Source organism: Salmo salar, chromosome 19 (genome assembly GCF_965601325.2).
Source record: "Salmo salar chromosome 19, fSalSal1, whole genome shotgun sequence".
Lineage (NCBI taxonomy): Eukaryota > Metazoa > Chordata > Actinopteri > Salmoniformes > Salmonidae > Salmo > Salmo salar.
The window spans coordinates 24,048,583-24,075,733 of NC_138309.1; the positions used below are offsets into that span (position 1 = coordinate 24,048,583).

Consider the following 27,151-nt stretch of genomic DNA (forward strand, 5'->3'; position numbering starts at 1 on the left):
TCAACAGTTAAATTAAATATGTTTTGTTGTCCTAATCTTCATCATTGTAATGACATCCTTGAATAATATAGGACTAGAATTAGATGCAGAAGGCTTTCACTTCTCTTGACAAAGATTGAATGGTTATGGGTCTGAATAAATAACTGCTATAGCATCGCGCATTCACCCTTCTTTCAAACTACCCTTGAGTTCTATTGGCTGCTGTATTTTACAATCAGCAAACAAGAGCTTGCGTCCCTCTATTCGAATAATCTATTGGTATAAGAAATGCAAAAAAAAATGTCCAGCAAGCTATTCTAGTCTAGCTTTTCCTGCATGAGACTCCAAGAGCTAAGGAGCATTTTTTAAGGAGAGGCCAGCGGAGCACAGGTGCATTCATATTGCGCAAGAAACAGATGCTATAAGTTAGAAGCTTATTATACATAACCCCTCATTCATTAGCTAAATATAAGGCTAATACGGCATTGAATTTATTACCTGAAAGAGGTAGGCTAGGACACCTATGTATAGGGCTATATATCAATATTGAAAAGGATGATCTATTTTGGATGCTATTTGAATGGAGTTGATAGAAAGAAAGACTGCGAGAGAGTGCTCACACGTGCACTGATTTAAAGCAACGATATTCGAGTGATAGGCTGATTTTAAAAATCTGCAGCTGCAATAAAAAAAATCTTTACAATTAAAAAATAAGGTGACCCCCGAAAGCCAGATGGAGATGGGTGAATGAGACGCACATTCAGTCTTTATTACTGTAGCATAGACTATGCTGCAGCAAATGTAGACCTACCTGTCACAAGAAAATAAGTTACCATGATGAGATGATAGGACTACATGCATTGTGAACTGTGCGCCATCCTGAGATTGGCTGTCTGTCCCCACCCTGAGCGTTTGATGATTCATCATGCAGAGGCCGTAGAGAAGCCAGATTTAGACATGTTATATCATTTAACAGTTCCATTTCACACCATACTGTTCATATAAATAATTTATCATAATTTACGGTTTCTCGCATGTATTTGTCCCTGGAAAAGGGAGTGGTTTTGGGCAGTTAAATCCCGGTAAATCTCAGTAACCGGGTTGCTGCCATTCAACCCGAATGTGGAATTGCATTTTCAAATGAAAATCTATATTGCACTTTAACATGTGAAAAACGTTCAAAATGTTTTCACTTGTAGATTTATGGTATCATGTTGAAAAATTGCATCCCCATGTTGTCACATTTATTACACATGAGATCATGATTTCATGTGTAGTTTCATTTTATCACATGTTGATTTTACATGTTGTCACATGTTATCACATTAACTTCACATAAGATCACATTAAATTCATTAGGTTTTCCTGTAAGGGCATATTCCTTATATAGTGCAGTTCTTTTGACCAGAGCCTTATGGTCAAAAGTAATGCACTATAAAGGGAATATGGTGAAATTTGTGACACAGACATACGTATACTTCAGTTCAGTCCAGTTCACTTTATTGGCCTTATTCAGGAAATTGTCTTGTGCTATTGAGAGTCTTCCCCAACACCCCTTGACTCCATTTCATGTGTATAACTTTGCTCACCAAGTCACTCTCTTTCTTCTTCTCCTCCCTCCTTCCTTTCCCAGGCACAGTGGTGATGCAGGTGATCGCTACAGACGCTGACGATGCTACGTACGGTAACAGTGCCAGGGTGGTCTACAGCATCCTACAGGGACAGCCATACTTCTCTGTAGATCCCAACACAGGTCAGTGTAAACAGGCACCCCATCCTTCTTCTTCTTCTGTAGACAGAAAGGAGAGGTAAGGTCAATTACAATGCAAATACAGAGTTCTATAATAATTACCTTCTATAGTCTATCGGTGGCTCGAGGGGGCAATGTTCCCAGAGCGTCAACAGGTAACAGCACACACAAGGTGCCACTTCCCTGTCTTACTGAAGTTTCATCTTGCATCTGAATAGAACCTAAAGTCATACTGAGAGTGAACCAGGTTGCGAACAGTGGACTACCCCGTCATTCCACGGAGACTGTGTGTGTGTTTGCGTGTGCGTGTGCGTGCAACATAACCATTAACTCCCATGTCAGACTGAAGCGACATGACAGAAAAGAAGGGCAAAACCTCTGCCAACCACCGCCTTTCAATCCCATCGCTCAGTCATCACTGCTAGATTTAATCATTTGTCATGTGTGCTTTGGAATGGACCCTGGTGTTTTGTTTGCTTAAACAAAAGGGAAATTGCAACAAAAAAATCTATTTGCAGATTAGTGCAGGGCTTCACATTAATATGGTTTATCCCAGATGTGCCATGTAAGCTGACATCCCCCTACGCAAAGGCAGGCTCGGACATCAGCATGATTCTCTCTCTCTCTCTCTCTCTCTCTCTCTCTCTCTCTCTCTCTCTCTCTCTCTCTCTCTCTCTCTCTCTCTCTCTCTCTCTCTCTCTCTCTCTCTCTCTCTCTCTCTCTCTCTCTCTCTCTCTCTCTCTCTCTCTCTCTCTGTGTCTTCCCCTGTTTGTTTGTGTGGAGTGAGCGAAAGAGAGAGAATAGACAGAGAGAGAGAAGTAGAGAGGGAGAACGAGACAGAGAAGAAAGATAAAGATAGATAGGGTAGAGAGATACATTCAGAGACTGTATTGATGTATACATGCACACAATATACTGTAACTCTATATTGAATACACGTGTGTATTTTCCCCCTCAGCACTACTTGAACGGACTAGCATGCTTTTCAGGAGAGAGTTGCTGGCTGTCCTTCAGCGAGTAAGATTGTGCTTTGTTAGGAAAAACGAATGCTGCTGCATCATCTCTCAGCGCTTCACACACACACACACACACACACACACACACACACACACGCACCTCTGTGCCTTGCTCCTCTCCTGCTGCCACATCCTATGTGATAAAAGAGCAGGATGAGAGTTGTATAGCCCTGCATTCACTGTGCATTTCACCGACGCTGCTTAGATCTAGGTTTGAGTGATGTGCTGCATCAGCCCTTACATCGCCTATTGTTTGATATTCAACGAATTTCCTCTTTGGAAAAAGAGATTGGATCCCGTGAACTCTGTCGATGCAATTGATTTAGTGTTTTTTACTTCTATTTCTGTATTTTACTGTAACAGTCTCTGTAGTTTTGATGCTTCAAATGGATGACAAAGGCCACGGCAGCTCAATATCTGACAGACAGGAGGAGAAGAAGGCAGAGCACTGCTTTTAATATGTACAGTTGAAGTTGGAAGTTTACATACACTTAGGTTGGAGTCATTAAAACTCGTTTTTCAACCACTCCACAAATGTCTTGTTAACAAACTATAGTTTTGGCAAGTCGGTTAGGAAATCTACTTTGTGCATGACACAATACATTTTTCCAACAATTGTTTACAGACAGATTATTTCACTGTATCACAATTCCAGTGGGACAGAAGTTTACATACACTAAGTTGACTGTGCTTTTAAACAGCTTGGAAAATTCCAGAACATTATGTCATGGCTTTAGAAGCTTCTGATAGGCTAATTGACATAATTTGAGTCAATTGGAGGTGTACCCGTGGATGTATTTCAAGGCCTACCTTCAAACTCAGTGCCTCTTTGCTTGACATCATGGGAAAATCAAAAGAAATCAGCCAAGACCTCAGAAAAAAAATTGTAGACCTCCACAAGTCTGGTTCATCCTTGGGAGCAATTTCCAAATGCCTGAAGGTACCACGTTCATCTGTGCAAACAATAGTATGCAAGTATAAACACCATGGGACCACGCAGCCGTCATACCGCTCACGAAGGAGACGCGTTCTGTCTCCTAGAGATGAACGTACTTCGGTGCAAAAAGTGCAATTGATCCAAGAACAACAGCAAAGGACCTTGTGAAGATGCTGGATGACACAGGTACAAAAGTATCTACATCCACAGTAAATCGAGTCCTATATCGACATAACCTGAAAGGCCGCTCAGCAAGGAAGAAGCCACTGCTCCAAAACCGCCATAAAAAAGCCAGACTACGGTTTGCAATTGCACATGGGGACAAAGATCATACTTTTTGGAGAAATATCCTCTGGTCTGATGAAACAAAATAGAACTGTTTGGCCATAATGACCATCGTTACGTTTGGAGGAAAAAGGGGGAGGCTAGCAAGCCGAAGAACACCATCCCAACCGTGAAGCACGGGAGTGGCAGCATCATGTTGTGGGGGTGCTTTGCTGCAGGAGGGACGGGTGCACTTCACAAAATAGATGGCATCATGAGGGAGGAAAATTATGTGGATATATTGAAGTAATATCTCAAGTCATCAGTCAGGAAGATAAAGTTTGGTCGCAAATGGGTCTTCCAAATGGACAATGACCCCAAGCATACTTACAAAGTTGTGTCAAAATGGCTTAAGGACAACAAAGTCAAGGTATTCGAGTGGCCATCACAAATGCCTGACCTCAAACCTATAAAAAATTTGTGGGCAGAACTGAAAAAGCATGTGCGAGCAAGGAGGCCTATAAACCTGACTCAGTTATACCAGCTCTGTCGGGAGGAATGGGCCAAAATTCACCCAACTTAATATGGGAAGCTTATGGAAGGCTACTTGAAACGATTGACCCAAGTTAAACAATTTAAAGGCAATGCTACCAAATTCTAATTGAGTGTATGTGAACTTCTGACCCACTGGGAATGTGATGAAAGAAATAAAAGCTGAAATAAATCATTCTCTTTACCATTATTCTGACATTTCACATCCTTAAAATGAAGTGCCAATCCTAACTGACCTAAGACAGGGAATTTTTACTAGGATTAAATGTCAGGAATTGTGAAAACCTGAGTTTAAATGTATTTGGCTAAGGTGTATGTAAACTTCCGACTTCAACTGTAGTCAATTAGAGCTTCACTCAACCTCTGTCCTGAATGAAAAACCAGAGATATATATTTTTTATGTATATTTGGAACGCAACTGTACCAGAGAGAGACAGAGCATCTATATACACCTCAATGTCTGTGTCTGAGCTCTAAAGAAATGTGCAAAAGTTATATTTTGTGCATCATACACAGTGATATTACTTTGCATGCATACATACATAACAGTGATGCAATGATAAAAAAACAGTGTGTAAGGGCTGACCGCCGTTCGAGGTGAGTTAAGTAATGCTCCCTATACTTTCAGTGCATTTTCTCGCAAAAAGTTGGTAAAACGCTTGCACAAAATAACAAAGGTGTGTAAACTGCATATACGTGTATTTACCCTCCACTACACGACTGATGCATACATTATATGTAGTCATTTAGCAGACACGTTTATCCAGAGCGACTTACAGTTAGTTATTCATCTTAAGATAGCTAGGTAAGGCAATCATATATCACAGTCATAGTAAGTAAAAATGTTCCTCAATAAAACAGCTATCAGCAAAGTCAGTGCTATTAAGAAAAGAAAAGACAAGCGTACTGTAAGTGTTAGTGCAAGAAAGGCATGAGTGCTATTTGGTTATTATTATTTTAAATATATTCTTACGGAACACTGATATATGAAGAAAGGTATGTATCAGAAGTATCTAATTTCTCTGTCTGTCTTTTTCTTTTCAGGTGTGATCAAGACAGCCCTGCCAAACATGGACAGGGAGACGAAGGAGAACTATGTCGTTGTGATCCAGGCTAAAGACATGGCTGGCCAGATGGGTGGGCTATCAGGGACCACCACAGTCAGCATCACCCTGTCTGATGTCAATGACAACCCACCACGCTTCCCCAAGAGTAAGTATAGTGCACACATACACAGACAGATGTGCACACACACACACACACACACACACACACACACACACACACACACACACACACACACACACACACACACACACACACACACACACACACACACACACACACACACACACACACACACACACACACACACACACACACACACACACACACACAGCCCCCTGAAAATAAAACCTAGTTCACCATACAGAAGGCTCGTGCCAAGCAGACAGCCTCCATCTGGTGTCAATTTCAAAATTAATGTGGATTATTGCAGCGAGTGGTACTGCGCTGCTGCAGCTGCGGCTGAGGTGTGTGTGTGCGTGTACGACTGCAGCGCTCTCTGGAAGGCTGGGTAAAATTAAATGTTAAACCATATGACAGAGGGAAGGGTCCTGCACAGTGCATCAGATCAGCCTGGTAATCCCTATTAAATGAAAAGAGTACTCTGTGGGTTTTATCTCTTTCTCGCTCTCTTTTTATCTCCTTCTAACTATCACTTTTTTTTCTTTCCCTTGCTGTCATTCCAGATCCCTCTCGCTCAGTCTTTCTCTTTCCAATGCTCTCAATGTCACTGTGTGGCTCCGCTAATGTCCTTTGTTTCTAGTTTTCTTTTCAGTGTTTCTTTTGCCAACCATCTTTCTCTCCTTCACCCCCTCTCCCTCTATCTCCTCTCACACACTGTGTCTTGTCCCCCTCTCTCCTCTCTCTCCCTTGTGCTTTCCCTCTCTGGTGCATCTGGTGAATTGCAAATATATCAGATTGACAGATTACTGGTGTCATTTTGTTTCCCCTCAATAACAGCACTGTGACTGTGTCTGTGTGTGTGTGTGTGTGTGTGTTACGCACACAAGCCAAACAGCTCTTCACATGACAAAATGCACACAACCGTAGAAACCCTACCTCCATTTATCACCCTCCCCAACAGGGAGACAAACACTGTCACTGCACCTCACCTCAATGGACAGGACAGTGAGGGAGGTTGGGAGGGACGGAGGAGGGGAGGGAGGGAGGGAGAGAGAGAGAGGTAGGGGGTAGAGATGGATAGAAAGGAAATGAAGGTGAGACGGGAGGAATAAATAGAGGGAGGGAAGGAGGGATGAAGGGAGGGGCCAGGGAGAAAGAGAGTGAGAGCAAGTGGATATTGTAATGGGACACCCGGAGGAGGCAGTGTCAGGCAGCGATATCATTGTTGTCTGCAAGACTGATGTTTCCTCCTCTCGACCCAATGCTAAATACCTGTTAGCCTGGGAAACCTCCCCATAGTGGTGTGTGTGTGTGTGTTTCCATGCCTGTGTGCGTATGCGCGTGTACATGCCTGCCTGCGTATGTGTGTGTGTGTGAGACGGAGACCTGCCGACTCAGGCGTTGCCAGAATGCTGTCAGCGTGTTTTATGAGGGTGTCAGTAGGGTTTGTCTCTGCAGCCTGTGTGTATATCACTTCCATCCCTTTGCACACCAAGCCAGCTATTTATTTAAGCATATGAGATACAGTGTGGTGTTTTAGCTAGCAGACAGGGAAGCATTCATTTATCTGGCACAAACCAGGAAATCACCCGTTAAAAAGAACAATGTATGTGCCAGTGTATTCACGTTGAACAAATTATACATGTTTGATTAATGTACGCTTTTAAGATGGATTCAAATGTTTGAATTAATGGGTTGATCCAGGTGTTACAGATGGAATAACAACAACTAATGTGTGTGTGTGTCCGTGTCTTTCCTCCAGGTCTGTATGAGTTCAAAGCTCCTGAGTCGTCAGAGCCTGGCTCGACGGTGGCCGTGCTGCGAGCTACAGACGCTGACATTGGCAGGAACGCTGAGATGAACTATCGAATCACCAGCAGTGACGGCCCAGCCATGTTCGACATTTCAACCAATAGGAGCACACAGGAGGGTGTCATCACCCTCAGGAGGGTCAGTGGTTGGCTGCATTCCTAATCTACCGCTAGCCCATATACCTAGTTCTTATTCCCCTAATTCCTAGGTCACTCTTTCAGTATGGCTGGATTCCCAATCACTCCTAGCGCTCTATTTCAATAAACCTAACGCAATGTTAAATCTAAGGGCTGGTGGTAGCGTTTTAGTTTCCAGGGTGTGTCAGAAATATTGTTTCTATTTTCACAACCATAATTATGGGTGCAGTTCCTGGCGGTGGCGAGAAAGTGCCGGGTTTTGATGATTAAACAATTTGTGGGTGTGTTGAGGCTTGGCCTCCCTGTAATGAGATAGCTTCAAATTGTTTATTTACAGTTTTTCATGTATTGTATTGTCATCAAATCCGATTTGAATGTTGTCCGCTATAGCCTAGTTCATTAAATAGCCTGCCCTATATTTGCAAAATATGTTGAACATGTTTGCAGTTCACATTATTCTAATTGCATTGATTCAATAAGGAAATACACTACATGACATGCTCATCGGACATCTTATTCCAAAATCATGTGCATTAATATGGAGTTGGTCCCCACTTTGCTGCTATAACAGCCTCCACTCTTCTGGGAAGGCTTTCCACTAGATGTAGGAACATTGCTGCGAGGACTTGCTTCCATTCTGCCACAAGAGCATTAGTGAGGTCGGGCACTGATGTTGGGTGATTAGTTCTGGCTCGCAGTCAGTCTTCCAATTCATCCCAAAGGTGTTTGATGGGGTTGAGGTCAGGCCTCTGTACAGACCAGTTAAGTTCTTCCACACCGATCTCAACAAATCCTTTCTGTATGGACTTCGCTTTGTGCACGGGGGGTTTGTCATGCTGAAACAGGAAAGGGTCTTCCTCAAACTGTTGCCACAAAGTTTGAAGCACAGAATCGTCTAGAATGTCATTGTACGCTGTAGCGTTAAGATTTCCTTTCACTGGAACTAAGGGGCCTAGCCAGAACCATGAAAAACAGCCCCAGACAATTATTCCTCCTCCACCAAACTTTACAGTTGGCAATTTGCATTGGTGCAGGTGGCGTTCTCCTGGGATCCACCAAACCCAGATTCGTCTGTAGGACTGCCAGATTGTGAAGTGCAATTCATCACTCCAGAGCACACGTTTCCTTTGCTCCAGATTCCAATGACGGTGAGATTTACACCACTCCAGCCAACGTTTGACATTGCACATGGTGATCTTAGGCTTGTGTGTGGCTGCTCGGCCATAGAAACCCATTTCTTGAAGCTCCCAACGAACAGTTCTTGTGCTGAAATTGCTTCCAAAGGCAGTTTAGGACTCTGTAGTGAGTGTTGCAACCGAGGACAGGTGATTTTACGCGCTTCAGCACTTGGCGGTCCCGTTCTATGAGCTTGTGTGTCCTATCACTTCGCGGCTGAGCCGTTGTTGATCCTAGACGTTTCTACTTCATAATAACAGCACTTACAGTTGACCGGTGCCACTCTAACAGGGCAGACATTTGACGAACGGACTTGTTGGAAAGGGTGTATCCTATGACATTGCCACTTTGAAAGTCACTGAGCTCTTCAGGCATTCTACTGCCAATGTTTCTCAATGGAGATTGCATGGCTGTGTGCAATTCTTTTTTTCACCTGGTGTGGCTGAAATTTCACTCATTTGAAGGGGTTTCCACATACGTTTGTATATTTAGTGTACATTAAACATAGTCTATAGCATTCGCACTGATATAGGGGCTGGGACTACTGTCTACATGTCTGTGGACATGCCAAACATAGTCAATAAGCAAGATTAAATTCACTAGGCTGTTGATAAGGTCTAAAATACAGTTTGTAATTCGAATCAAATTCTAATAAGAACTAAACAACAACTTGTTTTAATGAGGCCATGTCTAAATACAGAGTCACCATAATTGTTCCCCGTGGGTGTATGATACAGACAAGGCAACTTAGACTATAGAAGGTTTTGCGCACATCTAAACTTTGCACAGGAGCTGGATAAAGACCCTATATAAAGAGAAAGGGGGAATGTCCACTCACCGTTATACTGCTCCCAAATATAATGTCTTATAAATATATTGGAACCATCTTACATATCGCATTCACACTTCTCCAAAAGTTACATTGCATGCGAACCACAGACATTCTCACCATAAAACCAGGATTTTGAGTCGTTCTAATAAGTTTGGTTTTAATAAAATGTAATGAAAAACAAGCAATCTGTTGTTTTTAACAACAACAATAGTAAATCAATGTAAAATGTAATGATATCATAAAAAAAGACAAAGAATTGCTGTTGAACCAGCCTTCGTTATAGTAGGCCTAGGGTAAGGGTAGGCTACGGAGGGCTTGGGTTTTGAACATATGAAATGGAAAACAAGCAATTGTTACATGAAAATAACTTCTAAATATGAGGTTCACAGCTATTCACCAAGGTACTCATCGCTCATTTCATGATGGACATGGACAGATGTAGCCTAACTTTGTTGCTAATGTAAAAAATAATGAGCTTGGCTGGATAGGCTGTTTCCCCTGTCAAAATTCATGCCATAACAAATGCGCTACCGCTTAAACCAACTTTTGGTTTGTCTTAAATATCCCTACCAATTTACATAGCAGGTTAGGTGAATTGGGTTAAGTTTAGAATAAGGGTTAGAGGAAGGGGAGGCTAAAATGCTACAGCTGTTCCAGACATAACTCGGACACGCACCCTTTGGATTGCTAGACGGTCGTGAATTACAACCACCCATCCTCCCCGACCAATGTCCTTACTTTAGTTCCTGTCTAAAGTAACTAGACCGTTATGTATGTATAATACTTATTGGAGTTGCTCAGAAATACTTAAAGTATGTTTCGTTTGGCTCTGAGGCTGTCTCCCTAGACCCTAGTTAGTAATTGCACAAGTGAAAGTTAACAACCCCATTAAAACGGCACGTAGAGACATAACAATTGTATCCTCAAGTTCATCTGACTTTGGGGAAGTAGATAAAGGGGCCTCATTGCCAAAATCCCGAGGTATGCCTTTAACTGCTTTATCTTGCCTTTTGGATGGTTGGAATTTTTTTCCATATTGCTTACATTTATCCAGTCATGTCAGATTGTACATACACATGTTCAGATAGGATGAAATGACCAGCCAGTGGTACTGAGCTGTAGTATGTTTTGATGTATTAAAAATAATCAGATCGTTGCTTTTTCAAGTGCCCCCTCCTCCAATGTGGCTTTAAATTGATCACTTAACTTCCATCAGGTCATCATTGAGTGGAGGAAGATGTAATTGCCTTCTGCTGATGTTACTGTTGTAATGATATTGGAAGGGATCTAAGCTCTCTGTCTGTGTGTGTGTGTGTGTGTGTGTGTGTGTGTGTGTGTGTGTGTGTGTGTGTGTGTGTGTGTGTGTGTGTGTGTGTGTGTGTGTGTGTGTGTGTGTGTGTGTGTGTGTGTGTGTGTGTGTGTGTGTGTGTGTGTGTGTGTGTGTACAGGGTCTGGTCTACATCTGAACCTACTCTAATTAAATGGCTTGTCTAGTTAAAGGGCATTTCCTACACCACTGTCCCCAAACAACACATGTTCATGTTGACATCATCAAACCCCTGTCTAGAGAGCAGGGCAGGAGAAAATAAATCAATGACTTAGAGTATGAAGGGTCATATCAAATTACTGTATTTGATTGATATCAAGCGCTGTACAGACAGTGCTCAGTTGAAAGCTCATTGGAAAAACCTGCACACACACACACACACACACACACACACACACACACACACACACACACACACACACACACACACACACACACACACACACACACACACACACACACACACACACACACACACACACACACACACACACACACACACACACACCTCTTGTAAAATGACTGGAGGCCTGGATTTTGTTAGTAGCTACCTCACAACCAAAAACACACGTCACATGTGTTCTCTCCAGACAGCATTAGTGTGACCTTAAAGGTCACACTTTACAAGTGCACACTCCTTCCTCCTGAAGTGTGCACTCGTAAACTACTCCCTACAAGTTTAAAAGAGTTGAATTGGTGTATGCATTAGCTAGATGGGAGTTTCCATATACCAGTAATTTATTTTCAAGAAAGGAGAGATTATTGGGATGCACACAGAGAGAGGAGAGGAGAGAAGAGAGGTTTAAAGGGGGTCTGAACTCGCCTGGCTTTTTCGCCTCATTAAGAAATACAATTTCTGAAACACGAATTGCATCTTAGGGGGTGTGGTTTGATATGGGTGTGTTATGTTCGCTATATCGTACTCTTTGTTTGTTCCTCTTCACTCACTGTAGCTGAGATATCCCCAAACTGCGACCGTACCAGGACTTTGGCTAAAGGAATAAATTGTGTTTGTGATGCTAACGTTAGCTCACAAATGTTGGAAGAAACTCAAACCATTTCTTGTTCTTTCAAAATACGACGATGTCTTGGCGACGATGTCTTGTACCTATTGTCTCATGTAAACAAGTCTGAGGCACTGCGTGCTAATGGCTAGTTCTGCTGTCTGTAAAGAAATGGGCAGGCTTTATTTAGGTTGATTCCCCTGCTATGATTGTTTAGCGCACAGCTGTTTTCCCATTCACCCTTATTGCATGCTCTGATCATTTAGATGGGTGCTGCCAGCTGTTCCATGTTACTGGGCATAATTGTGGACATGACTGAAATCCAAACCCTCAAATATACAAGGACACTGGATTTCTTAAATCCCACAAATCTCTGTTTTGGAAAATAATGAAAATACTCACACTGAATTCATTCAATTGTTGATGATGTGTGTGTTGTTTGACGTGTGTGTGTCTGTGTGTATCTTGCTGTGTGTGTGTCTGTGTGTGTATTGCTTAGACGAGAAAAGTGTTGCATGTCACAGGATGTGTGTGTGTGAGAGGGAAGGAAAGTTAAACAAAAACGTGTGAGTGAGTGTGTGTGTGTGTGTGTGAGAGAGTTGTTAAACCTCTTCTTTCGCTCTCCTCAGCCTCTGGACTTTGAGAGGAAGCGGTCGTACACTCTAAGGATCCAGGTGGAGAACTCTAACCCTGACCCACGGTTCCTGCGCTACGCGGCGACCACAGACGAGGCGACGGTCAAGTTGATCGTGGAGGATGTGGACGAGCCGCCGGTGTTCGACCGGGTCAGCTACGTCATGGAGGTCAAAGAGGACTCAGCCATAGGCACCATCATTGGATCGGTCAGTGCCACAGACCCAGACAGCAGCCGCAGCCCTGTCAGGTACTACACACGTGCACAGTGCCTGAGACATCTACTAGTGGTCAGCAGACCTGGGTCAACATATTATTTATATTCTGTCAAATATTTTACTGTATTTCAATTAAAATTACACCTTGAACAACTCCTGCCAGTATCAGCACATTCCTCAATCACAGTGCAGTGATCACAGAGAAGTGTTATCCTGGAGTGCCTGCTGAAGCTAGAAGTTAGAGCTCTTTATTACTGGTGTCAAATATGGTATCATTCGCTTTTATCAGCGCTCATCTGGAAGGCTGTGCTTTGTGGCATTTAGAGAGTAGGGTGACGAGACGAGGGTAGGGGAGGAGAGGAGATGAGAAGTTAGGAAAGGAGAGGGGGTAAGAAGTTAGGAAAGGAGAGGGGGTAAGAAGCAAGGAGAGGGAATGGGAAGAGAGGAGAGAGGAGGGGACGAGAGTAGCACACACACGCGCACACTTTTATCTGGTGTAATTAATCAGGGGAGGGGCCAAGCCCAGCCAACTGAATTATTGAGAATATTAGAAAGGCAGTTGGCACCACAACAGGACAGATTTAACGAGTCTAGACTTGCTGTCGGAAGCAAGAGGGGCAAAGAGAGAGTGAGTGTGTGGTGCAGTGTATGTGTGTTGAGGTAAAAATTCTAAAACTGTTTGTGCTGGTAAACAACCAAAAAATACTGTCTGTGGAAGGGTAGAGGATTAGAGAGTAGATGGAGAGGGGAGATAGGGAGAAAGGAGATGGGAGTAGGGGTGCGGTGGTGCATGGTCCCTGAGAGACCTGGTTCACGCCCCCCCTCCCCCGGGGGTCTGCTTCCCCCTCCACTCCCCTGCTCTCTTCCATGTCTACGTTTGTGTCCCAAATGGCACCCTATTCCCTATATAGCACTATGAGCCCTGGACAAAAGTGGTGCACTATATAGCGAATAGGGTGCATTTGGGACGCATCCTACATCCACTACTCTATTAATCAAACTGATGTATCACACTAGTCCTCAGGAAGTGAAGAAAAACAACACTACTAGATAACCTGTTTGTGTGTGTGTTTATGCATTTGTGTGCGTGCGTGTTTGTGTGTGTGTGTTTTGCGAGTGTATCTCCAAACAGCTATTAGGACCGCTACACCATGATAGCACAGATAAACATTTTTGGAGTCATTTTATTTTTAGCGGAACGACCAGACCACAACTGTCAGTCATCCAAATTGCTTTCAAATTGGATGATACTGTATGCAGCAGTATGATGTATTGTTGTGATACTCCTCCACTGGGTTTCAGTGAAATAAAGCAAGGACATTTATACTTGTTTGTTTTCTGCAGATACAGGTACCTGATAGAACAGGGTGCAGACAAAGACAGGGGGCATAATATTCCTGTGAATATTTGTTGTGAGGAAGCTTATATTTGTTGTTTGTGTTGTGCAGGTACACTTAATAAACTGCCTCACAGCCAAGGACACGGTGCATTGGGTTTATGTGAAAGAAAGTGAGGAAGCTTATACTTGTTTGTGTTGTGAGAAAGTGAAGAGGATGCTTATAGTTGTTGTTTGCTATGTGCAGGTACTCTATTGACCGGCGTACAGACATGGACAGGGTGTTCAACGTGCACCCGGGTAACGGCTCAGTGTTCATGCTAAGGACTCTGGACAGAGAGGAGAACCCTTGGCACAACATCTCTGTCATCGCCACTGAGTTCAGTAAGTAGCATGTTGATAATTGACACGCACGCACGCACGCACGCACGCACGCACGCACGCACGCACGCACGCACACACACACACACACACACACACACACACACACACACACGCGCTCCACTCCATCGGAACAAGAGGAAATTGAGTGCATGTATATGTGTGTCAGTGAACTACTACAATTACTTCTAGTAGTTACATATACAGTAGTTTGAGCAGTAATCCTATCAAAGGCAGTTATTGTGTTTCATTGGTGTGATTATTAAACAACATGATTCTGTGTTTTAAAGACAACCCACGGCTGATTAGCCGCATACCAGTCTACATCAGAGTACTGGACGTTAATGACAACGCTCCTACATTCGCCACTTACTACGAAACCTTCGTCTGTGAAAACGCCAAGGCTAACCAGGTAATGGAAAACAATGCATTACTATTTTAAACCACTACAGAATGTCTTCTTTCCCGCCTAAGATCCCCCAACTGATCGTATCTTCATCAGTTAACCCTTGCCTCGATCACAGAAATTGACCTTATGCCGGAGGGTTTTCAGGTTTAACCTCAGAGCTCCCCACTCTCCTGAACCCTTTTGTCTTGTTCCTCAGGATAAAGACATGACAAAAGAAGATGATGAAGTATGTCATCTGTGCTAGATCATATTTTTCTTACCTTTTCTCAGAGGATTCAGACAGTGAGTGCTACAGATGCTGACGAGCCTATCGGTGGACACAGATTCTTCTTCAGTCTAGCACACGAGGTCTCAGGGAAAGCCAACTTCACCGTCCGAGACAACAAAGGTACACTTCTTCATGGAGGACAACAGTTGACACACAAGTTAATTCGATTTTATTTTTTTACCAGAACAAATGTATTCCACAGCAGCCGTGATCACAATGTGTCAGTTTTGCGGAGTAGTGAAGTACAAGTAGATCAACTAGTAACTACATTTTGCAGTAGTTTGGTGGTAGTTGAACTACATTCAAATCTAGGTAGTGTTTGCCAAGTAGCGGTGTAGCTAACTACTTGAACTACACATGACTTTTTGGGCAAAAATTGTATTAAATATGAACGGAGGCAGGCATTTCCTTACATTTCCTCAGCATCAGACCTGCCAAATTCTCACATTGAAACATAATTTTTGTTTTAATTGGCTAAATCTGTTCTTACAATTTGTAGTCTATGACATTTCAGATTTAGTTATGATAATTTACCAAGAAGTAGTGAACTACTTTTTCAAAGTAACTTTAGTTAAAGTAACTGTCCAGTGAAAATCTAAGTTCATATTCTCTTAACTCATACCCAAATGATGTTGTTGACACGTCTTACACTCATATTTGTGGCCAAAGCATAAATTGGAGAAAAAAACCCCACCTCAAACTTGTATCTCAAACAGAAAAAAAATGCGTGTTGTTTCCTCATTGAACATGATGTCATTCATATTCGCTGAGCTGACCAATCAGCGATCTATTCATTTTTAATGACCAGTATACGTCCACACCATTCCAACACAGAAAAGCTGCTTTTTAGCATACATCATTATTTTGGGGGAAAAGTATATTTCAATCATATTGTAATTAATTATAGGTAATATTTCATTGAAATCTGGAAACATTGGAGTTCATTTAAGTAAACACTTAATGGTAGCTTTAGTGTAGCTTAATTGGTAGTTTAATCATCTATATTATCAGAGTAGCTTCCCCAACACTGCAATTTGTCAATTTTACCCATTCATATATATTTAAGCACCCTCTAATATAATATAATATTTAAGGCTGTTAATTGGAGACAAGATAAACTTTAGAAACTGGGGAACATTCCTACATCTAACTTGTATGGTAGCTACTTCTAAAGTGTCTAACAGATAACATAGCCTATAATTGCTTACTCCTCAGTGCCTCTCCAACAGACAACACTGCTTACTTGTATAGTATCCAACTCTAAGACGTCTATCTCCAACAGACAACACGGCTGGGATCCTGACCAGAAGGAACAGCTACAGCCGGCTACAGAGGAGCACCTACCTGGTTCCCGTGGTGATATCGGACGGGGACTTTCCCATGCAGAGCAGCACCAACACCCTGACTGTGCGTGTTTGTACCTGCGACCGCGAGGGGAACATGCAGCTGTGTAACCAGGAAGCTCTGGTCCTCACCGCAGGGCTCAGCACTGGAGCTCTCATGGCCATCATCATCTGTGTCCTCATACTGCTCAGTGAGTACTGTACAATTCAGTTAAATTCAAAACGCTTTATTGTCCTTTTTTTGTTTTTTACACAAGACAGAACATTTTATTTTGCATGTGGCTTACATACAGCACATTAAAACATAAATCACATCAACACACACAAATGATAAGCAACACATTCAGAAGACATTGATTTACGCCATGTCATATTCTGAACTCTGTTAGCCAAACCTTTTGTTGCTGTTTACTTATCTTCACTGCAACTGCACAGAGCTAGATAGGTCATACAAATCCATACGGAAAGTATTTTGTGGCAGCTCTGTATATCAGTGAGTGTATCCACATACTGTATGCACACCACCAATGGTTCCCAACAGACACTAACTATCCTTCAGACAATAGAAGGAACACAGGTGGGGAAAAATAACAAAAGTTCAAAAGCCTTTGTCTTGTTTCTGAAATAATCGTGATCGATGCATTGGCCCAGTGTCGTCTGAGTTGGCCGGTGTAGGCCGTCATTGTAAATAGGAATTTGTTCTTAACTGACTTGCCTAGTTAAAAAAATAAAAATATAAAATTGTGAGTATCGAGGCACATTCCTCAACTCATTTGCTTTCCTCTCCTATCCATCTCATGCTCAAGTTCTTCTCTCTCTCTCTCTTTGTGTCTGTAGTAATCGTGGTGCTGTTTGCTGTCCTGAGGAGGCAGCAGAGGAAGAAGGAGCCTCTGATCATCTCCAAAGAGGATGTGAGAGACAATGTCGTCAGCTACAATGATGAGGGGGGCGGAGAGGAGGACACCCAGGCCTTTGATATCGGCACGCTGCGCAACCCGGAGGCTATCGAGGAGACCAAACAGCGCAGGGACATTAAGCCCGAGACCCTGAACCCTCCCGTCCGTCGGACCATGGTCCTCCCTCCTGCCTACAGGGACAACTCGGATGTCAGGGAATTCATAAACCAAAGGCTCCAGGACAACGACCAGGACCCCACAGCGCCGCCCTATGACTCCCTGGCCACCTACGCCTACGAGGGAAGCGGCTCGGTGGCTGAGTCCCTGAGCTCCCTGGGCTCCGTGACCACGGAGGGAGACCAGGACTATAACTACCTGAGCGAGTGGGGACCCAGGTTTAGAAAACTAGCTGACATGTACGGGGGAGAGGACAGTGACGGCTACAGGGATTCCTAACCAGAGAGAAGGGAGCTCATAAGAGGAAAAAGGAAAATGTACAACAAACAAATACTCATGCACTAGCTAAAGTGAACTTAACTCCTGGTACTTTGTGAAAGTGGCAAACAATACAACAAAACAAGAAGGACACAAACAGACAAGGCAGTATTTTTCAAAGTGCTCTTTTACCGTTATTGATCACCGTTGATCTTTGACCTCACTGGAGGACCTGGACGGTGACGCTTGGTGACCCCTGACTGTATTAGTGGTCTCTCTCTGCAAGGCAGCCGGGGACTCATGAGGAAAAGACTTGTCAAGAAGACGCGTCGTTGTATATGGGGGTACTGTATTCTGTGCATCAGGCCCCACATATATCTCTATATACAAACACACTTCTTCTCTTTTGTTTTTCAAAAGCTGCCTGCAATAGAGGGATGAAAAGCAAGCGGTTTTCTGGTGAACTTGACAGACATCATCTATGAATTGTTCAGAGTTTCTGGAATGAAAAGCTGCATATTGTGAGATATATCTTATATTGTGTGTATCTGTATATTGATACAATATGCTGTACAGTTCTGTTTTGTTATCAGGTTTCTAGCGTCCCATTCCCTTATAGCATTGGCTATGTATGTCACAATCTTCTTTTGAAGTCACATAAAGCCATGCTAAGAGACTGAGGGGTGCAACCATAGAAATAGAATGCTCTAATTCTATGGGTACAGTCAAAATGGCTGCCAGTCCACCGACTGTGGCATCATTGACTTGAATGGGGACACCCACTCTACTCATTCAATTTCTATGGGTTGTACGTCACCTTTCTGACCGTCAATAACACCTGATCCACATAGCTTTACATATTCTGCATCCCAAATGACTCCCATTCCCTATATAGTGCACTAAATTTGTACCAGGGTACAATAGTGTGCCATTTAGGACATCATTCTCTGTGGGGGGGAGCTGAAACACCCGGACCAAAAAGCTCCTCAGAGCGCTGACTATCTGAAAAAACTAATGTCAATAACACTTTGCAATAAGGTACTCTTTATAAAGGGTTAATGGAAGGTGTTACCCTAATGAACTAAACATGCTCAAATGAAACATGATTCTTTACTCAGTGTTTTACTTTATGCTTTTCTTGGTTAATTAAACTGAGTAATTGATTGATGGTTGACCATCCATTTGTGATGTGCACACTGACAAAGTTTCGCAGGCCTGACATATTGGGACTACAGTATGTGGGGAGAAAGGCTAGATATTATTAAGGGAAATATGCCATTTTCAGTTGTAAGAAAGAATGTTGACATTCCGTTGGGATTGTCATTGACATAAGAGGTACAGGTCAACACAATATTGGGATCATAAAATGTTTTGACATATACATATGAAATGGTCATTAGATTGGTTTGCCATCATGAAATGGTTTGACATATACGTAGTAAGAAAATTGAGCAATTCAAATGAAGCAACTTGCCCAAGGCCAAAACATACAAATTGAACAATATGCAGAAGGATGACATTTATCAGACATTTCAAACTAATAACACAACTGACATAATTGCCACAATGACGGTGATATTATTTCCGTCTCTGTCCGCAGCATTCACAATTCACACAAACTGTACATATATTATTTTTCCAAAACATCTATGGATGTAAACAATGAAAATTGTGAGGTAGCTTAGACAGTCCTCTAAGTCAAGAACACACTTGTTAAAAATGTATACTATATTATATGCTAAATAATTGTAATAAGCAAGTTATTTTCTTTTTCTATTTCTTTGACCATTGAGCGCCCACTGTGTGACTATTTGAGATTGTGGCAAACATTGCTTTGATAAGCATTCATTTGGGTTCCTAAACTCTCCGAACTGAAGAACAACCGTTCTTCTTCAGCCCTGAACGGTAGACATGAGTTTAAATTAGAAGAGAAAATGGCAACAAAAGAGTGCTTTATTTTCCCCTCATTATTATTTTTCTTTAAAAAGGGGCAATCTGGGATTGGTACATCCATTTTCTCTCTTTAATTCAGGGTGTCAGCAGCATCTCACTATAAATACATGTTTGTGCTTCTTTATCGAGACTGTTCTTGCCTTTCAGCATTAATACCATGCTCAGCTATGGACATGCATTAAACAAACAAGTACATCAAGCATCCAGTGTCACAACACAAGTCAATGCTATTGGGGGATTGTAGAGAAATGTTAGCTGCCAGATATGGTTAGCCTATAGTAAGCTCTGGTCCAGGGCGTTAGTGTGGCTTGCTTATGCGGAGGCTTTCTGTTCACACTCTGGACCAGAGATAGTTCTGATGTCCTCTTTCTAAAGATATGATCGGTCTGTTGGGTGTTCAAGGTGTTCATGTAGACACGGTTGGTTAGCCTTAAGGTTGCCTCTATATTATGTTGTTGACTATGTGATTGAGCAGTCTATGGCTGCATCCCGATTCTCCACCCATTCTTAAAGCGTGCACATTTACACTTCCAGTAATGGTTTTAAAAGCATAAGAATTGTGTCAGCATTGGTTAGGGGGAGTTGCCACCATTGTTAAATCCATCCAAGTAGCGTCATGTCCAGGGGTTATACATCAAGCTGCATCAAGCTACAGAAACAGGAGATAGGCTCCTGCCCATATGAGCCGTTCTGGCTTGTCCATGGGTTACTTACTATGCGAGGAAGTGCACACTTCAGGAGAAGGGTGGAGAATCGGGATGCAGCCTAAGTTTTGTCTATGTGGATTAATACTATGATAGGTTACTGTATGTGCAGTAGTTTAAAGGGGCCCTGTCATGATCCAATGCCCATTCATTCATCTGCTTTGTACAATGTGATTTTTGTACTGGATATTTATATGACTCAACACAATTAAAGATCTTTAAAATCCTTATTCTGTTTATGTGTAATCATCAGTATTTCGAACTCAGAAAAGCTTTGTTGTCTGAACATTGAGCAATTTGACAGACATACAGTAGGAAGAAAGTAGGGGACTTTTCTGAACAGCATCCCCTTGACAGCCTGACTAGACAATCTAAAACGGACAGACCATTTCCTTAACCCTAATGACATTAGAACTAATTTGGAGATGAAAAAATGTCTGCACATTAGCCATGTTCCCTTAGTTTTTGCCTAGGATGACGTCAGCCTGGCTTGAAGGTAGCTTAAGTTCTTATGGTGAATGTTGAAATTCAAGACAGTAAAGTGGTTAATAGCATGGAACCTGTAGCAACTGAACTGAAGAAATCATTAATTACACACAATCTATAATTAAGATCTTTAAAAACTGGCAATCGGATTTGGAGGGGGGGAACACATTTGAAATTGTTAGAGAAAGAGGCAGCAGATGCGAGACAGATGGTGGCATTTTACATCATATTTAATGTCATTGAATCATATTAACACTTTCCTCTTCATAAACGTGATATGCCACTACTAGTTTTCCCATTGAGCGATTTGGTGTCAGACACTGATTATGATGAGTATGGCTATCAAGAGGACAGATTCCATGATGACAAATCAATTAACATTTCAAATACCTTTATTAATAACAATTATTATCAATGTCACTTGCGGTACAAATAAAAAAAAACATTTAAAACAAAGCATTTCTGTTGTTGCCGTTCATTATAACCATGATCGACGACCAACCATGTTCTAGATTTAGTTTAAAACGTGACTGTACATAATCAACATGCAATTGATTAAGACCTACACATAAAAGCAGCTCAAAACAACAAACCCAAACAAACACTAAAAAAATGCAAGGCAATCCTCAAGCCAATGGGACGAGACAGTAGAGGGTGTGTACTATAGACTAGTGCTCTTTCTGAATTGTCCCAAAAATATGTCCTCTCCTCACAATCTTCTCCTTCCTTGCATTGTTACGAATAAACTGACCAGGTGAAAGTTAGCCTTATGATAAGCTTCCATCATATTGTTGTCACCAGTCAAATCAAAGAGAGTAGTCGAGGAGAGGACATCTTTTTTTTAGCAATTCAGAGTATTTGGAAGTAGTTTATCCCTCCACTTCCTGCACCTTCTCTACACTCTCCAATATCGTCCATCTTGACTGGTCGAAAAACTTCTCTGCCCATATCGATTGGTCGGAGAGGTGCTCTGTTACTTCCTGCTGTCCTCTGGCTCGTCTCCCTCCTTCTCCTGGCGATCCCTCTCTCGTCTCATCTCTTTCAGCTCCTGTCTGTATTTCCGCTCGATGAAGCGCTTCTGATGAGCCATCTGAGGGAAGTTATCTGCAGCAGGGAGCGGTAGAGTGAGACAGAGGAGAAGAAAAGAGAAAGGTGGACCAAAGAAAGGAGATAAAGAGCGGGGAAAAAGGGAAGAAACATGGTCAGTTGTACGACAGATCTAAAGGACAGTGATTAGTAGTGTTTAGAATGGCAAGATCAAAATAAAGGTAGAATAGGGTCTGCCTATATCTGTCCTGTTCCACATATATACAAGTGTGTAACCTGTACAAGTGTGTGGTGTGAAGTGGAAATGTATTTTGTGTATATCCCACTCCCCTAGACAACTTCGGAGAGTGGGGTCACGGCAGTGATTAGCCATTATTGACAGTGGCCATGGAGAAAAAGGGTTAAGGTGCCTTGGTCAAGTTCAGATCGACAGATTTTTCACCTAGTCGGCTCGGGATTCGAACTAGCAACCTTTCGGTTACTGACTCAATGCTCTAACCACTATGCTACCCTGTTGAAATTGCAATGTATACATACTCCTTTTTGATGCTACTGACACACTGCAACAATTACTGGCACTGAATGGCTCTAGTACCTCATTGTCCTTAACTAAGGAAAATAACGGACTTAAACAGGGCTCATTTGATGTCATTGTGATGAAAATGAGATCAGATAAGTTAATTAGCACAGAACATCTCTAAATGAGATCTGTAATAAGGACAACAGAAAATGAATGTTTAAAAGCTGATAAGGCGTATCACTGCTTAGCACTGCATACGTCTCAATTTAAAATCGTACGCATGAAGTGACGCCCAGTCTTCTGTGTCAAACCATTTAAGTCACAAATTTAGATGTGTAGATTAGGATATCGTAAAAGAACAACAGACAGTTTAGTTGTAGACCGCGTTTGTTCCGTACGGTATGTTATCCCGTCGAAGATATCACACTGACTCGAAGACTTAGCCTTTTGACAAACTGTCTATTGGTCAAGCTCAATCAAGAAAAACCCAGATGGCCACGGTTGGAAAGGCGTTAGTTTTAACAATATCAATGGCATTTTGATCAACTTCCAATGTCCTCCAGGAGATTCTGAATTTTCGCTTCACTTCAAGCTCAATAAAGTGCAGCTAGAGCTATTTGAAAGAAAACAAACATTATTTGAATCCAGGTCTAATCTTTGGTCACTAGACCATATCATGTCGACTACAGAGAGTAAGTCAAGCTGGATAAATCTGCTAAATGACAACTGTGAATGCAAAATGTACAGCAAAAGACCCCAATGTCTCCTACAGAGATGAGGCCAACATCTAGTCGGCAAACATATTCACTCAAAGAAACAGTGAGGAATACACTGTAGTGCGATTGGCCTTAGATGACTAAGCAACACATGATGAGCCTCAGAGAGAAACAAAAACTACATGCAGTTAAAATATGGAAATCACTGGCGGCATTTCAGTCTGGAGAGGACTTATAAGAGATGAGAATTACACCACTTGAGAGAGAGAGGAAAATGCTTCTTTGGTCATTTGCATTGTTTAACATGCATAAAGTGTGTGGAGGCAACCGAAATTGAGGTTCCTAAAGAATATTACAATGTTTTTCATTTATTTCAAAGCTCCCGTCTGGTAGCTGAGGAGACAGAAAAGACAACAGGGTATCTGTGTTGGAAAGGGGATATCTAGTCAGTTGCACAACTGAATGCATTCAACCGAAATAGGTCTTCCATTTAACATTTGAGGATTTGCATTGAGTGAAAACACATTGAGAATTCTCCGCAGTCCAGTGTTGTGTAGAGAAAATCACCTTTGAGGCGGCGTGCTCATGCATACTGATCACCTAGGCGTTAGCACACTTAGCTTGACTCAAGTCTTTTGTTTATCGACAATGCAGTAATTCCTTTCAAGGACAGGGTTGGGCTTGCGGTTTGGAGAGCGTGAATACAGTTTTTGGGGAGAGCGAGAGGGGACCGGGTTGGAGTTTGGGACCCTGTCAACATCCAGGCTTGTTGTGTCACACACCGACTGCCACGCTGGAATGTAGCAAGCAACACTTGTCTCATTTACAGGGTGCCACAGAATACACACACACAAACACACATGAGCGCGTGCACACACACTGATTACAGAACAGCATGCTTATTGGTTTTATGGGCATCCTACACATTTAAAGCCCAATTCACTAACGAAGTAACACATTTAAAGACCCATTCACTAACGAACGAACACATTCAGAGTAGCCTATATCAAATCGAATAGAAGTCAATTGTTATCGCAGGTGCAGCGAAACGCTTGTTCTTAGCCAGTTAAGAACAAATTCTTATTCACAATGACAGCCTAGCAAAAGGCCTCCTACGGGGACGGGGGCTGGGATTAAAAAAATTAATACAAATAAATATAGGACAAAACACACATCACGACAAGAGAGACAACGCTACATAAAGAGAGCCCTAAGACAACAACATAGCATGGCAGCAACACATGACAACAACATGGTAGCAACACAACATGGCATCAACACAACATGTTAGCAGCACAAAACATGGTACAAACAAGACAACAGCACAAAGGGCAAGAAGGTAGATACAACAAAACATCACGCAAAGCAGCCACAACTGTCACTAAGAGTCTCCCTGATTGAGTCTTTGAATGAAGAGAATGAGAGAGATATAAAACTGTCCAGTTTGAATGTTGAGTGAGGCCTAAGAGGGTTTTTATAAATAAGCATCAACCAATGCATCTTGCGACAGGTATACAGAGATGACCAGTTTACAGAGTATAGAGTGCAGTGATGTGTCCTATAAGGAGCATTGGTGGCAAATCTGATGGTTGAATGGTAAAGAACATCTAGCCGCTCGAGAGCACCCTTACCTGCCGATCTATACATTACGTCTCCGTAATCTAGCATGGGTAGGACAGTCATCTGAATCAGGGTTAGTTTGGCAGCTGGGGTGAAAGAGGAGCGATTACAATAGAATAAACCAAGTCTAGATTTAGCCTGCAGCTTTGATGTGTGCTGAGAGAAGGACAGTGTACCTTCTATAGCCATACTCCGAAGTACTTGTTTGAGGTGACTACCTCAAGCTCTAAACCCTCAGAGGTAGTAATCACACGAGTGGGGAGAGGGGCATTCTTACCAAATCACATGACCTTTGTTTTGGAGGTGTTCAGAACACAGTTAAGGGCAGAGAAAGCTTGTTGGACACTAAGAAAGCTTTGTTGTAGAGCTTTTAACACAACATCCGAGGAGGGACCAGCTGAGTTTAAGACTGTACTACTGCTGATGGAGGACGATAACACCCAGCAACAGTCAACAAAGAGCCATTAGAAATGTTAATGCTTAAAACCAGCAGATCAAATTGTTTGGGGACAGACTTGGTGGAGACAACCGAGCTCTGAAGGTAATCCTTGGTAAAGATTGCCACTCCCCCACCTTTGGAAGATCTGTCTTGCCGAAAAAGGTTATAACCAGAAAGGTTAACATCAGTATTCAAAACACACTTCCTTAACCACGTCACAGTAATGAACAACACATCTGGCTTGGAGCTGTGAACCCACTTTCAACTGACTCATTTTAGGTAATAAGTTTCTAGTGTTAACGTGCAGAAAACCCAGGCTTTTACGAGAGCAGAAATCAGTGAAGCAGATATCAGAGCACAAGTCAGAATTGGGGCTAGCAACAGTAGATGGGCCAGGGTGTACATGCACATTTCCAGATATCATCAACAGTAATATAATCAAGGCACGGCATAGGACAGGGAGAGCTCTGCAGTGCTGATTTACGACATTTGAATGTGCATTAGATGGCAACAAGATCATATTGTACAGCAATTTCATCAGGTAACATGAATACAAAGCCGGCGAGAGGTGGTTAGAATAAGATGGGAGGCCAAAAGTCTGTGTAACCAAAAGAGAGTCAGAGTCCCGAGTGTGGGAACAAACATAGTCTGTCCCACGGGTGGGTGGGTACACACACACACACACACACACACACACACACACACACACACACACACACACACACACACACACACACACACACACACACACACACACACACACACACACACACACACACACACACACACACACAGTTGAAGTCAGACGTTTACATACACTTAGGTTGGAGTCATTAAAACTTGTTTTTCAACCAATCTACACATTTCTTGTTAACAAATTATCGTTTTGGCAAGTCAGTTAGGACATCTACTTTGTGCATGACACAAGTAATTTTTCCAACAATTGTTTACAGACAGATTATTTCACTTATAATTCACTGTATCACAATTCCAGTGGGTCAGAAGTTTACATACACTAAGTTGACTGTGCGTTTAAACAGAAAATGATGTCATGGCTTTAGAAGCTTCTGATGGGCTAATTGACATCATTTGAGTCAATTGGAGGTGTACCCGTGCATGTATTTCAAGGCCTAACTTCAAACTCAGTGCCTCTTTGCTTGACATCATGGGAAAATCAAAAGACATCAGCCAAGACCTCAGAAAGAAACTGTAGACCTCCACAAGTCTGGTTCATCCTTGGGAGCAATTTCCAAACACCTGAAGGTACCACATTCATCGGTACAAACAATACTACGCATGTATAAACACCATGGGACCACGCAGCCGTCATACTGCTCGGGAAGGAGACGCATTCTGTCTCCTAGAGATTAACGTAATTTGGTGTGAAAAGTGCAAATCAATCCCAGAACAACAGCAAAGGACCTTGTGTAGATGCTGGAGGAAACAGGTACAAAATGAACTATATCCATAGTAAAACGAGTCCCATATCGACACAGCCTAAAAAGCTGCTCAGCAAGGAAGAAGCCACTGCTCCAAAACCGCTATAAAAAAGTCAGACTACGGTTTGTAACTGCACATGGGGACAAAGATCGTACTTTTTTGAAAAATATCCCCTGGTCTGATGAAACAAAAATAGAACTGTTTGGCAATAATGACCATCGTTATGTTTGGAGGTAAAAGGGGGACGCTTGCAAGACGAAGAACACCATCCCAACCGTGAAGCACGGGGGTGGCAGCATCATGTTGTGGGGGTGCTTTGTTGCAGGAGGGACT

At 42.4% G+C, this 27,151-nt stretch overlaps 2 protein-coding genes across 4 annotated transcripts in view; one reads left to right on the top strand and one right to left on the bottom strand.

Moving 5' to 3' along the window:
• The window catches only part of LOC106578592 (cadherin-6), an 83,008-nt gene extending 62,228 nt beyond the window's left edge, over window positions 1-20,780 (top strand). The window contains exons 4-12 of the mRNA XM_014157587.3: window positions 1,613-1,732; window positions 5,543-5,710; window positions 7,449-7,636; window positions 12,604-12,857; window positions 14,409-14,545; window positions 14,833-14,954; window positions 15,222-15,339; window positions 16,502-16,753; window positions 17,400-20,780. Coding sequence (XP_014013062.1) covers window positions 1,613-1,732; window positions 5,543-5,710; window positions 7,449-7,636; window positions 12,604-12,857; window positions 14,409-14,545; window positions 14,833-14,954; window positions 15,222-15,339; window positions 16,502-16,753; window positions 17,400-17,914 — 1,874 coding nt within the window. The 3' untranslated portion in view covers window positions 17,915-20,780. The remainder of the gene's footprint in view (window positions 1-1,612; window positions 1,733-5,542; window positions 5,711-7,448; window positions 7,637-12,603; window positions 12,858-14,408; window positions 14,546-14,832; window positions 14,955-15,221; window positions 15,340-16,501; window positions 16,754-17,399) is intronic.
• A 630-nt stretch (window positions 20,781-21,410) lies between these two features.
• Window positions 21,411-27,151, bottom strand: part of drosha (drosha ribonuclease III) — a 151,397-nt gene continuing 145,656 nt past the window's right edge. For all 3 annotated transcript variants that reach the window (XM_014157586.3, XM_082965660.1, XM_082965661.1), the window contains exon 32: window positions 21,411-22,140. In XM_014157586.3, the coding sequence (XP_014013061.3) occupies window positions 22,010-22,140 (131 nt within the window). In that variant the 3' untranslated portion in view covers window positions 21,411-22,009. The remainder of the gene's footprint in view (window positions 22,141-27,151) is intronic.